This window comes from Schistocerca cancellata, chromosome 8 (genome assembly GCF_023864275.1).
Source record: "Schistocerca cancellata isolate TAMUIC-IGC-003103 chromosome 8, iqSchCanc2.1, whole genome shotgun sequence".
NCBI classification, from domain to species: Eukaryota; Metazoa; Arthropoda; class Insecta; order Orthoptera; family Acrididae; genus Schistocerca; species Schistocerca cancellata.
In genome coordinates this window covers 251,133,381-251,151,519 of record NC_064633.1, presented here as the reverse complement: position 1 = coordinate 251,151,519, position 18,139 = coordinate 251,133,381, and the positions used below count along the sequence as shown (strand labels likewise).

General features: G+C 42.7%; 1 protein-coding gene across 1 annotated transcript in view; it reads right to left on the bottom strand.

The window, feature by feature from the left end:
* The window catches only part of LOC126095496 (furin-like protease 2), a 707,292-nt gene that overhangs the window by 293,751 nt on the left and 395,402 nt on the right, over window positions 1–18,139 (bottom strand). Inside the window, exon 5 of the mRNA XM_049910285.1 lies at window positions 833–992. Coding sequence (XP_049766242.1) covers window positions 833–992 — 160 coding nt within the window. The remainder of the gene's footprint in view (window positions 1–832; window positions 993–18,139) is intronic.

The following is an 18,139-nucleotide window of genomic DNA, read 5'->3' as shown; positions in this document are numbered from 1 at the left end:
TGTCTACGGAAATGTCGCAGTCAACAAGAGCACAATGAGTCGTTGAGCGAGGCGTTTGTCATCACAAGGCCACGCAGACCTGACCGATCTTCCGCGTGGCGACTGGTCACACACAGCTGTGACTCCTGCTATTTTGGAACGTGCGGACTGTCTCATTCGAGCTGATCGACGGATCACAATGGAACACCTCGCCTCACAACTTGTGTCTCTGTTGGTAGTGCTGACACACTGGTCCACCAGTTGGTGTTTCAGAACTGTATTGTACTACCCTCAGGTAACTGAAGAGAAGACATGAGACTGTTCGTCACCACAAAAATCCAGAAACCTAGGATCTCACACAAGTCTGTGCAACCGAGAAAATCTCACAAAATTTATTTTCTTCGTCACCCAGCTTAGAGTCTAGCTCACGTTAGTTCCGCTGGAAGCAGCACGTAGAGGAGGTTACTAATGCAGTAAGGCGTTGGCTCCGACGTCGACGCAGGCCCTCTCAGTGAGGTGGCGTATGGCAGTCGCATTGTTCGGAAAATATGTTAAAGACTAAGGTTTTGTAGCCAAAAGAGAGGGGTATAATAAGGTTTATCGGAATACTGAAGAAAACCAACCGGCTTTCAGAAAAAATGTAAGGCAATACTTATTGAAGACCCTCCGCATATTGTAACTGTCAAATATAATTGGTGCATGCGGGTATTTTAGCACCGCTGGTTAAACTTAGAGTGACTTATTAAATGGTAGTGTATTGTATTTGCTTTAACTGTAAATCGTTGAGATACAGTTACTTTTTGAAACGTCCCTCAGTTGCGTGTAGCTGGACAGCGGCGGCGCAGCCACTCACCGCCGATGCTGGCGTTGTAGGCGACGCCGACGCCGCAGTAGCTGTTGTAGGCGACGGCCGCCACCTCGCCCGCGCATCGCGTGCCGTGCTTGTTGTCGCCGTTGTCGCGCGGCGTCGGGTCGCTGTCATTGTCGTTGATATCCGTGCTGGCGAGCGGGTCCTGCGGGCACACAGAGGGGTGGGTGGCGGTCGGTCAGCCATCGATCCGCCGCAGAATGCGCGGCGCGCGCTCGCACCGCGATTAAGCACGTCTCCAGGCGAAGAGCGTACGTGGCCACCGACGGCATAGCAAGGCTAATTACTCACTTACCTGCTGCGCGCATGTAAACTGCATTGGTCTCCAAATCTCTAAGGGTTAAAATTTATGATTATTTTATTCTGAATGGGTTCTAATGGCTCTGAGCACTATGGGACTTAAAATCTGAGGTCATCAGTCCCCTAGAGCTTAGAACTACTTAAACCTAACTAACCTAAGGACATCACACACATCCATGCCCGAGGCAGGATTCGAACCTGCGACCGTAGCAGCCGCGCGGTTCAGGACTGGAGCGCCTAGAACCGATAGGCCATCGCGGCCGGCTTTTTATTCTGAACTAATTGAGAATCCGACATAGCCCAGTATGTATTTAATTCAGTTCCAGTAGTCCATCACCTCCTTTCCCCTTTTTCTATCTCCTCTGGCCCCTTTCTATCCACCTCCTTCTCTGCATTCTCTGTGTCCACTGCTTCCACCCACACTATCCGTCCTACTCCTTCCTCTCTCCTTCCACTTCCTCTGCCCTTCTCTTTGTCCATTTTCTTCTCCCCAATTCTCTTTGTCCACTGCCTCCAGCCCCCACTCTCCGTCCATCACGTCCCATCCCTGTCTCTGGCCATCTGATACTGACTCCTCTCTTTCTTCGTCTCCTCGTGACCCTTTCCCTGTGTCTCTCTTGTTTCTTTTTATGTCCTTCGCCTTTTACCCCTCTCCCAGTCCATTTCCTATTCCTTTTCTCTGGCCATCCCCCCCCCCCCCCACCCTCTGTGTCGTACAGCGACGTAATTTTGTAGGTACTGCCTGCTAATTGTGAAGACGTGAAAAATATCGTCCCTGATGGGAAAATGAACAGCCAAAAATGTTGTGTGCAATAAACTGTTTCCCTTTCATCACTTTGTGGATGGTTGAAGCGAGAAACACTTTCATAAAGGTTTTGAAATTATGTGTTAATTTGTTTCAAATCACTAAACGCTCTCGTTCTGAGATACGGTATGAATAAAATGTTAATATTAGCGTGTCGTATGCTACGATTCTTATTCACTCCATCTTTCACCCATTTGATAGATAAATTGTTCTTAACCCCACGGTGATTCTTTCGAGACAGTAAGTGATGTGGGTGCCGAGTTTGGCTGAAATCAGTCCGGTAACACATACATTTTTGTTATAAGTATAGATTTTTTTTCTTAATGCGATTTTGATGAAATACAATCTACAGGGTCCGAAAGCTGGAATCATATTTATAATGGAAATCCCATGAAAATTCTTCTAGTAGTGCAGGAGCTTTGCGTGTTGAAACAGACAGACAAAGAGAGACATGAATTTTTAGTAAAACTTTACATTACGATATCTTTTTTCCGTTGACCGATTTTGATGAAGTAAAGCCTATACGTTGCCCCAAGCTAAGTTGAAGGTACCAGTAAAACCCCACGGAAATCCATTTCCTACAGAGCGAGACAAACAAGAATGGCCCAGATGAATGGATACAATTGACCGTGAATTTGTACTGGCACTGACGGAGGAGGAAAAGACCTACAGCTATTTTCAACCTAATGGAGCAACGGCCAATACAGCCAGCCGAAACTTGGAGCTCATTTACACAATCCTCGCTCGTGAGAGAGTTGTTAGGGCTGATCAGCCTGGTCGCGATCCTAGCCGGCCTCCCACGATTCCTAATCTGCCAGTGGGCGATTACTTCGTCTTGGGAGCCCTCAGGTGTGAGGGGTATCGAAACAGCCCTCACTGTCTTCAAGAACTGCAGCAAAAAATTTCGGATGATACTGTAGCAATTCCAGCAGTCCAGCTTCGATCCACATTCAGCAACTTTCTAACCAGTGACCAAAGTGCCAATAGATGAATCGTGGCCATATAAACGTCTGCTATAGTCGGGTTGCTACTGTTTTGCATCCTTCTGTTGTTTCTTTGTACCTGGAACTCTGTTCTCCTGGCTGCTTTGATTTGCCCCAGGCTGTCGTTTTGGAGATTAATGTGTTAAAAGAGGAATAGACAGACATGACGGTTTTACAATTTTTTCATTAGTACAGATACAGAGGGTGAACAGCTATATGGAAACGCGAAAAACAAAACACATTACCATGCCTAATAATGTGTTGGGAAACATATGAAATTCAAAACAGCATCCAACCGTCTTGGACTGGGCCAGCAGGTCCTGTATGGTGTTCAAGAGAATCTTATACCATTCATCTTGCAAAATAGATGGAAGTAAATTGCGATCTAGCAACCTTTTGTCAAAATTACACCACCATGACTCAATAAATTGAGATCTGATCACTGTCGAGGCCAGCGAAGACGTGACAGTTTACTTTCTTACTTACAAAACCAAATCTAGACGTTGTGACCTCTGTGAACAGGAATCCTATCGTCTTGGAATACAGCATCGCCACTGGGAAAGAAATTATGAATCATCGTACCATGGGATGGGAGTTATCAGCCGAAACGGTCACATGGTTCCAAATCATCAGTGAACCCCATGCTATCTTTCAACCTTTTGACGTAAAATCGGCCAGGAGTTGGAACCAGTGTGAAACAAGACTCACCTGACCAAATGACGTTCCTCCACTGCTCCATAGCAGACCTTTTATGGTTTCAACACCCAATTTTCCTGTTATAGGGATTTGCATTACTGAGCAGTGGTTTTGAAATTACAGATCGCCCTTTAGTTCCCTTCTAATGGAGCTCCCATATTGCCGTTTTCGTGCTGACACGGTTCGCGAATGCGAATTCAGCTCTGCAGTGATGTTTGCAGCTGCCGTCCTTTTATTTTTCGTGACAATACTCTTCACTGACTGGAAATATCGCTCAAAACACAGTACTGTAGATATATTTCCGTTTTCTCTCTATGCGACGTAAATATTTGATATAGTACCTGTTTAAAAACCATACGCTTCGTCTCTCTTGGTTACGGAGGCAGGCCCCGTACCAACAAATCGCCCCCGTTCTAATTCATTTAGCTCCGACATAACGCACACACTTCTACACAGAACGATATCCTGACCACGACTGATACATGCAAAGTACTGAGGACATTGCTTAGTGGCCGTTTGTGGTCAAATACCACAAAGCAGTCTACAGGCTTACCTATCACCTGCGTGTCCCGCGGTGTTTCCGTGTTTTTGTTTAACTCCTGTAAGTCTAACTGCTGAGCATATACACCGTGTCCCAGGATGAATGGTCCGTTTTCAAGCATATGGCAGGAACGAACAGGTGAAGCAACGTAGTCTAGTAAACATGGGCTCTAAAAATGCGTTTACTTCGAATGGTTGTTATTGTCATATTCCTGAATACTTGCCATCCCTCCTGGAACAACTTTTATTACCTACATTGGCCTCCTAACCTCTAACGGACAAAGTTTACGTGTACGTCAAAGAGGGGAATCTTGTGTCTGAGACACTACTTTGTGACAATAGCGTGATCCATCATTTTATTCTTCATTATTGAAATTAGCGTCAATATACAACGCACAAACTCTTCTGCAGTGCGTTCTTGCATACTGCTGCCATTATTGATGGACGTTACAGGCACTCGCATTACTTTTCAGCTGTCACAAGGCCGTTTTGCTGCAAAATGGAAAAATGTTTTTGCAGATATCATTCTGCTACTGACAATAACTCTGATGAGCGGATTTACTGACGGTAGGACAATATAAGTGAGTTATAAATGTTGATCATCGTTCAGCCATTTGAAATCGAAAAAAAAATATTTTCTTACATTATAGCAGTAAAATTAATCACATATGTACTTGCAGAAACAAGTGTCGTAATTTAAATTTGTAGAAATCATGTGTCGTTAATGAAATTTGGACCTTACGAACGTTTCAATAAAATTAAAAGACTTTTCTCCGTATGATACCCTACTTTCCGAATACTGCACACAGTTTCTATAAAATTCGGAATATTATACTGAATATGATATGACTTTGCTTTTATCATACCACTGAACACATAATCGAACGGTTTGAACCAATTACTTCGCTTAGAAGATATTGTGTTAAGTGTGGGTTCTGTGGTCTCCTTCTTTCTATACTGTTCTATTGAAAAGATGCGTATGTAAGTGTGTAAAAGTTTTGTTTTATTACCCTTTTAAGTGGAGTTTACATTTCTCCACTATTTCTTTATTTTATTCAGGACAGGACCAATTATATTTGGAGTTTAAGAATATTAGAAAAATATATCTCACCAATTTGGTAAACTTTATGACCAATATTTTTCTCTACGTTGATAACACAAAACTCATAAAACATGACAAATCTGTAACAAAGTTATATCATTGTGACATAAACAAACACAAAGGCAGCCCATTGTTGTGACAGATGAACTGAACTTTGTTTCCCTGTCTTACATATCAGGTTGCGATGTTCTCCTAAGCTAAAGGTTACTTTTGAAAATTAACATTCCACATTCCTGTCAAATTTTAAGGATAACGGTTACAAAATACCACAAATATGAGAATTAAGTTTCTCATGGCATATTTTCATGATTTACATTTCAAAAAGTTCTGAAAGGGTTGCAAAGTTGCCGACTTTTCCTTGATGAAATTGACCTCAGCCTTGTTGATTTTGAACGAAGTTTTCACAGTTGTAGACTTGAAAAAGCACTGAAAGAATTTAGTGGGGTAAGAAGATTAGAAACGTTAATAATCGAGGAGAGAAACTCCAAAGGGAAAAAATTACAACAAAACGAAGAAGAGCTTTGACTTCGCATGAGGAGTGCCACAGGGTGACAGGTTCGCTACGGTCCTGCTACAACGTTCTGGCACAAAAATGTGTGCGCCGGACCGGCGCTCGAACGTGGGATCTTTGAAAGGCAGATCAGGTACTGGCGGATGTAAAGCTGTGATGGCGGGTCACGAGTCGTGCATCAATAGGTCAGTCGATGAAGCACTTTCCCGCGATATGACAAAGGTCTCACTTTCGATTCCAGGTCTGGTTCACAGCTTTAAGCTGACAGGAAATTTCAAATCAGTACACACGCTGCTGCGGAGAGAAAACTCATTTTGCACAGTCAGCAACAGAAAATAAAAGAAAGATGCAATAATGACGATATTACGTTTAAATATATTTCATCAAAGAGGAACAAAAGCGATCCTACTTAATACTTTAATAAACGTCTGTCTTGGCCGCTAATATTCGATATATTTTATAGTTTTCTGGTTTCTCTTTACTGATTTGGGCTTATAAAACCATCCTCTAATCAGAAGTCCGAATGACTTGAGGAGCCGGTGAAGGAAGCTGCTGTATGGTGATGGCTGGAATATCTCACGAACTTCTCAGTTTGTGACAAGTACGTTGGTACTCCACACTGGTTCCGTGCCCCGGCTCCTCGCGTTGTCTGGAGCCTTGGTGTCGGGATGGAAGTCTCCCATAGAAGCTCAGGAGAAGATCCTGCATCCGTGACGCTTTGAATTTTTAGGGCAACATTTCTGTTGGAAATATCGTTGTCGTTAAACGTCATTAGCTCTGTATTCACACGAAGTAAAGATTGCTATCGACAGAGGATCTATAATTCACTCCGTATTTTGTATTTCCAGAAGGCTTTTGACACCGTTCCTCACAAACGATTACTAATCAAATTGCGTACATAAAGAGTATCGTTCAGTTGTGTGACGCAGTTCGTGGTTTTCTGTCACAAAGATCACAGTTCTTAGTAACTGACGGAAAAACATCGAGTAAAGCAAAATTGACAATTGGTGAATCCGCAGGGAAATTTTATAGGTCCTCTGTTGTACCTGATCTGTATAAACGATCTAGGAGACCATGTGAGCAGCCTTCATGGATTGTTTGCAAGGATACAATAAGTTTCCATCTCGCGCAGTCATCAAATGATTAATATTAATTTAAAAATGATTTAGACAAGATATCTGTATTGTGTGAAGAGTGAAAATTCACTCTAAATAATGTAAAGTTACCCGCATGAGTACTAAAAGGAATTCGCAAAATATCTGTTACTTGGTAAATCACACAAATTTAAAGATTGTGATTTCTACTAAACACTTGGAGATTACGATTACTAATAATTAAATTTCAACTGACACATAGAAAATGTTGTGCGGAAATTAAAGACAAAGATTGTATTTTATTGGCAGAGCTCTTAGAAGATGCAACAGGTCTACTAAAGAGGCAGCCTACACTAAGCTTATCCATCCTCCTCTGGAGTATTACTGCATGGTGTCGGACCCGAATCAGATAAGATTGACGGAAGACATCGAAAAATTTCAAAAAGGGCCTCTCTTTTTGTACTACAGCGAAACAGAGCAGAGAGTGAGAATATGGAAGGCAATCATTAAAATTATGGTGTTTTTCGTTGACACAGGATCTTCTCATGAAGATTTCTCCTCTGAATTGGAAAATATTTTGTTGGCGCCCACCTACAACGTAAGAAATGATCAATGCAGTAAAACAAGAGAAATCGAAGCTCACATGGCAAGATTTAATTGTTAGTTTTTTCCATGTGCTCTTAGAGAGTGGAACGGTAGAGAAATATCTTGAAGCTTGTTCTATGAACCCTGTGCCTCGCACTTAATTTTGAACTACAGGGTACTCATGTAGATGATGATGTACATGTAAATGCGTATAATAGAGTATCCTGACACGAACATCGACCTAATGTAACAAGAAACGTGATTCATCCTACTAGGCGACAAGTTTATATTCATGCACGTTCCAATGCCTCGTATGTGATGACGTCACTGGATCGACGTTGGAGCAAGCGCGCAGGGAACGTGTGCTTTTAGGTGTGTTCAGAAAGCTTGTGCCTTCACCGGCATAGTACAGTGTTGCCCAGTGTATCATCTGCCACCATCTTCCGTGCTTTACAGACCGAGCAGGCCCTGACCGCGTTCTGTGACGCGTAGAGGTCGAGCAGTTTGTCGCGTACTTTTCAGAGATGGTCGCAATAGTAGCACACGAACAGCCAACCACTTACGTCATTTGCGAGATGCTCGTGCCTATGTGTCAGACCACAACAGTCTGCCCTTTGGGAGCCTACGTTTGTGTCCTTGTCTTTTGGAATCAGTATCGTGGCTAGAATGATTCTCCATTCGCTGCACACCGCTCGTACACTTTCCTTGCCGCGTCACTTTCTCGTAACATAACGAGGCGGTGGTCATACTGTTACACCTCAGCTGTTTACGATACATTAAAGTTGTAACTTATATTTCATTCATTTATTTTTACCCTTAGCTTCAAGTTATTTTCAAATATGTTATTGAGTGTGCTGTGTACACTGTTAAGTAGGATCTAGACGGGTCACGAACTCACAGTTTACAATATTATAGATATACAATATTATAGATCGTGTTACTGCTGAGGGGAAGGCGCTGAACTCGCTCTTGGGAAGAAAGAATACCAGTCACAACTCCCTGAATTAAATGTTTCTTAGTTTCTATGATTTACATAGGATGGAATACCTAGAAGGTAACTCTAACGGTGTTCTTCGTCATACGATCGAAACGTATGCACTCTATCGTTGTCGATAGTACAATAAGGCCTTGACATCATTTGTTTTCCCATAAAGGTAACCTTTCATTACTTGAATTTTGGCGTACTTTTGCACCGTAATGTGAGATGTTCCGTCTGTTCTTCCATCCTATTGAATGGTATATCAAATAACTTTAAAACGTGATCGAGTGGATCAATGAAAAACGAGTCACTTTTCAACTCATTCTACCATCTAAATAACACGTTTAAATCTTTCTAGAAATCTTTTAAGCGCCGTCTCTATGAAAAACATGCCAAATTAAACCTCTACTATCATCGGGTCTCAGAGGTATGTCCATGACGCTTAGTATCTTTTGTATTTTACTTTGATGAAATTTTATGTCCTTTTCTAATTTGTCAAGTTAGTCATAATTTTGGATAAAAATCATAAAAATTTATCCATGACTGTGTTAAAGTGCTCTTTTCCTCCAGTAAGGGCCCCGCAGACGGGTGCGGTTGGAATCAATTTTTCAACGATCAGATGTGTGTCTGTGCAGTGTCTGAAACGTAATATGCCATTGCCGAGTCACGGTGTTATTCATTCAGTGTTCAACAGTCCTCCTTGTGATAGTTACATGTGTATTTTGGTGCATTATTTCATAACAGTTGTCTGTTCTACGTACTGAAAATGTTACCGAGTAGAAGGCTATCAGATGAGGAGATAAGGGAATTCTTGGAGCAGTCTTCTGATTCTGAAAACCCACATAGTGAAAATGAATATTCCATTGACGATGACGATGAGTTAGAAGGAGATAGATGACGCTGAAAACTCAGAACTACACGCAGATTATGATGATGAAGACTCCCTCTATGAACATGGAGAAGAACAATTTCGTTATGGGAGTTAAATTTGGTCTACAGCTCCTCAAGCTGGAATTTCAAGTAGATGCAGCGAAGAGGATGTATTGAAAGAAGACCAGGGACCTACAAGTTATTCGATTAGGAACCGTGGTAATGAAGAATCTTGTTTTATGTCGTTGTTTCGTGTATCCTTATTGACGAAGTGTGCATGTGGGCCAACAAAGAAGGTAGAATTATATACGGGGACTGTGTTGAAAAAGATATGCACGAAATGGAAAAGTTTCTTGGTGTTCTCACCTTGACTAGAGTTCAAAAGTCTAGAAATGAAGATATCAGTCAGCTTTGGAGTGTTGCGAATGGCTGCTAACTGTTCAATGGAACTATGTCTGTACTTTTACAGTGCAGCAGCCCGATGTGAACATAGGTCAAGTGACAAATTGGAAACAATCAGAAAAGATTTTGAAATGTAGGAAATTACCCTTTGGGATGTCTAGATTCCAGGATGGTGCATAACCGTGGACGAAAAACTGGTCACAACTCGAGGTCGCTGCCCATTTAGACAATAGATCCCATCGAAACCTTGCAGATATGGAATAAAGTTCTGGGCAGTTTGTGAGACTGCAAGAAGCTACTGCTGGGAAACGAAAGTGTATTTGGTGAAGGAGGAAGAAACCACATCTTTGCGACTTGGACAGAATATTGTGAAAACTCTGCTGTTTGATCTAGCAAAGGCTGGACGTAGTATCACCTGTGATAATAATTCAAACACATTTTGATTTAACCTGTGATAGTTTTTTTACGTCTCTTGATTTAGCTCATTACTTGTTATCAAATGATCTGGTTCTAGTCGGTACTGTCCAAAAAAACAAAGATGAACTGCTTGCCAAATTCATTACGTTTAAAGGACTCGAACTATGCTCTACATTATTTGATTTCCAACCAGGTGTGGTGCCAGCCTCTTATGTTCCTGAGAAAAACAAAATTTGTTACCATCCTTAGCTCTCTCCATGACCAATCAACGGTGTCATCATTACAAGTAAAGAAAACTGAAGTTATAATGACATACAATGCCACAAAGGGCTGTCTTGATACCGTGGACCAGAAGACGCGATGCTACAGTGTGAAGAGAAACACATAGCGCTGGCCATTGGTGGTTTTCCTAAACATTATCGATGAAAGTGTATTGAATGCGCACGCAACTCGTATCTTGCTGGCTGCTACCTGTGACGTCTGATTTTCGTCAATAATCAGGGAAAGCAATTAGCAAGGCTAAAAAAGTCCACGAATTCATTACTAGCACGAAAATTAGGAAGAGAAGTGAAACCACCAGCTAAGAAAAGATGTGCACATTGTGTAGAGAAGAACGACAGAAAAAGTGAAATTACGTGGTATAAGTGCACCAAATCTGTAAGATCGGAATTTTCTGCTGTTGTCTGTAGGCCCTGCGCTAATTTACAGTAATAATAAGTGAGTCCACTAAAAGTACAAAAACAGTGCTTTTTTAATTATTTTGAAATTATTTATACCTCAGAAGTGGTCCACATCGTAAGTAGTAAAAATTGTGGAAATTTACGTCAATTTAAACAACATGGGCCTGAGAGGCCGGACTGGTATGCAATTCTATACAGATTTTCTGGTATGCAGAGGGTTCATAGGAACCTTACTGACAGATGCTGGTTTACAATATTAGACAACGATTTATGCAACACATTTCAATGGAAAACTACATGGAGGGGGATAAGACATATAGACGATAATACCTAAGTTCCAAATTTAATCTCGTATTGAGCCATATATGTGACAATGAACACCAAGAGGAAAAGAATGGGAGCGTCGGTCATTGACTTTGGAACTGGTCAGTAAAGTTAATCACTTATGTTTTGCCTCCCCTGAATATATATTCTTCTAAGAGATTTCTGTTATTGGTGTTGAACACCAAATCTTATTGCTTCAATCTGAACGAGTTCTTTACCTTACGCACGTTTCTGTAAGTTGTTGCAGCTGCTGAGTAAAGCAGTTTTGTTATTACTTCGACTTGCCCAGACTTCTTCCGTTCGGCGTCCTGCACCTCCATTAAGAAATTACATGCGGTTATCGATTCGGACTCTTTTAAAAGCATTGCCTGACATAATTCTACGAACGACCTCGACTGACGTTCCGAATTAAATTATTCAAACAACTGCTAGTTGTCTGGCTACTTTTCTTATGGAAGTCTGAAATTAAAACCGAGTCGGTATGTGAAAAACAGTTAAGTTTATGGGTCCGAGAAGCACAACTGTGTGGCTGCCACTTAGTACTACAAACACGTGGAAATATTTTCGTCATCAGATTTTATTTTTAAACCTTTTGATAAACTTCCAGTATCTGTAAACATGAATAGAGTTGTTCTTTTTTATTATATTTATTCATTTTTTGAGTCATCAGTCTTCTAACTGGTTTGATAGGACCCGCCACGAATTCCTCTCCTGTTCTAACCTCTTCATCTCAGAGTAGCACTTACAAATTACGACCTCAATTATTTGATGAATGTATTTCAATCTCCCTTTACAGTTTTTACTGTCGACAGCTCCCTCTAGTACCATGGAAATTATTCACTGATGTCTTAACAAATGTACTGTCATCCCGTCCCTTCATATTGTCAGTGTTTTCCATATATTCCCTTCCCCTCCGATTCTGCGCGGAACCTCCTCATTCCTTACCTCATCGGTCCTTCTAACTTTCTACATTCGACTATCGCACCACATCTCAAATGCTCCGATTAGCTTCTTTTTCGGTTTTCCCATAGTCCATGTTTCAATACCTTGCAAAGCTTTTGGTTCAAATGGCTCTGAGCACTATGCGACGTAACTTCTGAGGTCATCAGTCGCCTAGAACTTAGAACTAATTAAACCTAACTAACCTAACGACATCACACACATCCATGCCCGAAGCAGGATTCGAACCTGCGACCGTAGCGGTCGCTCGGTTCCAGACTGTAGCGCCTAGAACCGCACGGCCACTCCGGCCGGCAGCAAAGCTTTTCTCCAAACGTATCTTCTCAAATTTCTTCCTCAAATCAAAGATTTATCTTGGCCTCAGATTCCCTTTTTGCTGCGCCTAGTGGACGTTTGATATCCTCCATGTTCCTGCCATCAGTGGTTATAGCGATGCCTAGGTAGCAAAATTCCATAACTTCACCTATTTCCCGTCCGTTAATTTTCTCGGTGTTCTCATTTCTGCAGCTACTCATTACTTTCGTCTTTCTTCGATTTACGCTCAATCCGTATTCTGCACTCATTAGGCTGCTTATTCCAGTCAGCAGAACCTGTAATTCTTCGTCACTTTTACCGAGGGTAGCAATGTCATCAGCGAATTTTATCAGTGATAATATTTCACCTTGAACTCTAATTCCAATCTTGAGTCTTTCTTTTATTTCCATCTCTTTGACGTATAGAGTGAACATTAGGGGCGAAAGACTACGTCCCTCCCTTACTTCGTTCTTCCACTTTAATTGTTCCCTCTTCGCTCCAAAATGGCTCTGAGCACTATGGGACTTAACATCTGTGGTCATCAGTCCCCTAGAACTTAGAACTACTTAAACCTAACTAACCTAAGGAAATCACACACATCCTTGCCCGAGGCAGGATTCGAACCTGCGACCGTAGCGGTCATGCGTTTCCAGACTGAAGCGCCTAGAACCGCGCGGCCACGCCGGCCGGTACTTCGCTCCTGTACATATTGTATATTAAACGTCATTCCCGATAACTTAACCTACTTTTCTCAGAATTTCGAACATCTTGCATCATATGGCTCTATCGAAACCTTTTTCCAGCTATGGACGTGTCTTGATTTTTCTTTAGTCCTGCTTCCATTACCAACGGCAACGTCAGAACTGCCTCTCTGACGCCTTCACCTTTCCTAAAGCGAATCTGATCGTCATCTAGCAAATCCTCAATTTCCTTTCTCACTCTTCGATATGTTATGTTACAATTGTAATTGTCGAACCTGTCAGCTCTTGAAGTCTTCAGAATTGTGTGGATGTAATTTTTTCCTAAGGCAACTGGTATATTGCCAGGCACATACATTTTACACACCAACTTAAATAGACCTTATTTTGTCGCTTCCGCCAATGACTTTAGAAATCCTGATGAAATGTTACCTACCCTTTCTGCCTTTTTGATCATTAGTTTTCTGAGCTCTCTTAAATGCCATTTCTAGTACTGATCCCCTATCTCTTCCATACCGACTCCTGTTTCTTCTTCTATCACACCAGACAAATCTTCCTTCTCACAGAGGCCTTCAATATGTTCTTTCCACCTACCCGCTATCTCCTTTTCCTTTCCATTTAACAGTGAAATGCACTTTGAACTCGTTATGTTACCACTCTTTCAATTACTTTCACCCATATTGATTTGACTTTTCCGTATGTTCGGTCAGTTCTTCCAACAATCATTTTATTTCCATTTTTCACATGTTTCATGCAGCTACTCTTAGCTTCCTTACACTTTCAATTTTTTTCATCTCGCACTTCTCTATTGCAGAATTTCCCTAAACATGTTTGTACTTCCTTCTTCCATCGATCGAAATATTTCTTTTATTACCCACGGTTTCTCCGCAGTTAGCTTTTTGGTACCTATATTTTTCTTTCCAATTTCTGTGATTGTCCTTTTTAGAGATATCCATTCTTCTTCCTACTAAGCTGTTCCTTACCGAAGTATCTACAGCCACAGAGAACTTCAAGCGTATATCTTCATTTCTTATTACTTTCGTATCCCACTTCTTTACACACTTATTCATTCTAACAAGTCTCTTAAACTTCACTCTACCCTTCATCACTACAAAATTGTGACCTAAGTCTATATCTGCTCCTGGTACCTGCCCAGTATCTGATTTCGGAATCTCTGTCCGACAGTGATGTATTCGTATAACTGATATCTCCCCGTATGTCCCAAGTTTTACCATGCATACCTCCTCCTCTTGTGTTTCTAGAACAGAGTATTCGCTATTACCACCTGAAATTTATTGCAGAACTAAACTAGTCTCTCTCCTCTCTTATTCCTAATACCAAAGTAATATTCTCCTGTAACCTTCCTTCCCCTACAATCGCATTCCAGTCTACCATAATTACTAGATTTCCATCTCCCTCTAAATACTGAATTACTCGTTCAGTACCCTCATAATATACTGTTTCTATCTCTTCATCTGAACTATCGACGTCGGTGTTGGTTTGCTGTCGATTCTCATGAGAACAACTCAATCACTGAACTGTTTACATTTACACACTCTCTGCCCTACCTTCCTGTTCATAACGAATCGTATTCCCATTATACCATTTTATGCTGCTGTGATGTAACCATACACTCGTCTGACCAGAGATCCTTGTTTTCCTTCCATTTCACTTCACTGACCTCCACGGTATCTAAATTGAGACTTTCCATCTTTTCTGATCTTCTAGGTTCCCTGCCAAGTTCAAACTTCTGCTATTTCTCCCCCTCCCCCCCCCCCCCGACTCGTAGAACTTATCCGCTCTTTAGTTACTCAGTCTTTGTCTCATGGTCAATTCCCACTTGGCAGTCCCTTCCCTCAGATCTAGAATGACTATTCTGGAATCGTTTGCCCATGGAGACAACATTATGAGACTTTTTCAATTACAGGCCACATGTCCTGTGGATGCACATTAAGTATTTTTAATTCAGAGGTTTTTATTTCCTTCTGCACCCTCATACCATTGATCACTGCTGATTCTTCCGCCTTTAGGTGTTATTTCCATACCCGAGAGAAAGAGTGTGTCGTCCCCTTTGCCATCTTTGACAAGGCCGTTGGCAGAACGAGGGTTACTTTTTATGCTTGAAGTCTTCGGCCGCCAGTGAACAGAGTGGAAATTGCTATCGCTTTTGTAATACGGGCTGTAGTCAGTTTTTCTAATTAGGACTAGGATGATTGCAGCCGACAGCAACTGTTAAACCTGTAGCGTTCGCATGGATAAGGCAGTGGATGATCCATTGGCTTCTGTGGGACAAGGAACTGCGAATACGTTCCATTAAGAGCAAAAATGAGAATGATCGAAGTGACACGAATTCGTAGTAAGTAATTCTATTACTGTTCACAGCACCTTATTTCCCGACATTTTATTCAGTGCGAATCCTACTCCAGTTAAACTATTTGTGTTACTGTTCATATTGCCATTCATTGTCTCACTACAAAAATACTGATTTTCCTTTCAGTTAATGGACTCGTGCTGTATCTATATACAGTCTATCCGTATTCCCTTAAAGATGTTGTTGCTCCCGTACCGTACTTATAAGCCATTCCACGCTGTTACTTTTTCTTTTCCTTGGCTATTTAACACTTTTTTGTTATGGTCGCATTCCCATTGGCACTCTTTTCCCTGCGATGTGCATGAGTCTCTAATCCGATCTTTTTTCGCTATGGAGAGCGCATCGCAACTTTTTTTTTTTTTTGTCAAATACCACAGTGCCTGTGGATTCATATCATGTGTCTTTAGATTCTGTGTCTTCGTGGCTTCATACTATTTAATAGTGCTGACTGCCAATTCTTCCAACTTTTAGACCAGTTTTCCAAGGGAAAAAGTCTGTACTGAACGTAAAAGGTTGCACAAAATAGGTATTAGACAGTATTTGCCCCCAGTGTTTTAATTCCATGCTGCAAGTGATTCCCCTTGTGGTATTATTGCATTCAAGCCCTGAACTTTCTGTAGCCTACTCAACGATGTCTCAATTTACATTTCAGAAGTGAAACACTAACACTGGAACACCTTTTGTTGATTGTAAAGAAAGTTTAACGTTATGGTGAGACGCCCATGAACAGCTCATTTGGTCCAAGAACAGCTTTATCTGGAATGACTCTGATGAAAAAATTCAAGCATTCTATGATAACTCCATTCCTGGAAATTGAAATAAGAACACCGTGAATTCATTGTCCCAGGAAAGGGAAACTTTATTGACACTTTCCTGGGATCAGATACATCACATGATCACACTGACAGAACCACAGGCACATAGACACAGGCAACAGAGCATGCACAATGTCGGCACTAGTACAGTGTATATCCACCTTTCGCAGCAATGCAGGCTGCTATTCTCCCATGGAGACGATCGTAGAGATGCTGGATGTAGTCCTGTGGAACGGCTTGCCATGCCATTTCCACCTGGCGCCTCAGTTGGACCAGCGTTCGTGCTGGACGTGCAGACCGCGTGAGACGACGCTTCATCCGGTCCCAAACATGCTCAATGGGGGACAGATCCGGAGATCTTGCTGGCCAGGGTAGTTGACTTACACCTTCTAGAGCACGTTGGGTGGCACGGGATACATTCGGACGTGCATTGTCCTGTTGGAACAGCAAGTTCCCTTGCCGGTCTAGGAATGGTAGAACGATGGGTTCGATGACGGTTTGGATGTACCGTGCACTATTCAGTGTCCCCTCGACGATCACCAGTGGTGTACGGCCAGTGTAGGAGATCACTCACCACACCATGATGCCGGGTGTTGGCCCTGTGTGCCTCGGTCGTATGCAGTCACGCATACGACCATCATTGGCACCAAGGCAGAAGCGACTCTCATCGCTGAAGACGACACGTCTCCATTCGTCCCTCCATTCACGCCTGTCGCGACACCACTGGAGGCGGGCTGCCGATGTTGGGGCGTGAGCGGAAGACGGCCTAATGGTGTGCGGGACCGTAGCCCAGCTTCATGGAGACGGTTGCGAATGGTCCTCGCCGATACCCCAGGAGCAACAGTGTCCCTAATTTGCTGGGAAGTGGCGGTGCGGTCCCCTACGGCACTGCGTAGGATCCTACGGTCTTGGCGTGCATCCGTGCGTCGCTGCGGTCCGGTCCCAGGTCGACGGGCACGTGCACCTTCCGCCGACCACTGGCGACAACATCGATGTACTGTGGAGACCTCACGCCCCACGTGTTGAGCAATTCGGCGGTACGTCCACCCGGCCTCCCGCATGCCCACTATACGCCCTCGCTCAAAGTCCGTCAACTGCACATACGGTTCACGTCCACGCTGTCGCGGCATGCTACCAGTGTTTAAGACTGCGATGGAGCTCCGTATGCCACGGCAAACTGGCTGACAGTGACGGCGGCGGGGCACAAATGCTGCGCAGCTAGCGCCATTCGACGGCCAACACCGCGGTTCCTGGTGTGTCCGCTGTGCCGTGCGTGTGATCATTGCTTGTACAGCCCTCTCGCAGTGTCCGGAGCAAGTATGGTGGGTCTGACACACCGGTGTCAATGTGTTCTTTTTTCCATTTCCAGGAGTGTATTTTTTTAATGCTTTCCCTGTTTTTTGACTGGTTGATGAAACATTGTGGAAAGACCGGATCCCTAAACGATTCAAGAAAAAGTCAATCTCGACGACCAGACTCAGTTTCAGTCCTGGAGAGTGTGGAATGAATGGAGACCTCATTCAGTGAGGAGCTTATTTCATCGAGATGTCATGCAACACAGTAACTCATGATATCAAGACGGTGGCTTCACAGGATAATAGGAACTGAACCTTTTCCGTACCAAAACTCAACAGTGCCAACCTCTGAAGCACAGGGATGTGGGGTGGTGACTTTCTTTCGGAAATGAGAGAACTACGGCCATTTAAAATCGAGCTGTCGATACGGATCAGTTCTGGTTTAGTGATGAGGCATATTTCCATCTCCATGAGTTCGTCAACAAATAGAAATGGTGCTACTGGGTTAGTGGGAACCCACACGTTCATGCAGTTGCCCCACCTCATTAACAATAAGTTGGTTTTGTTCACA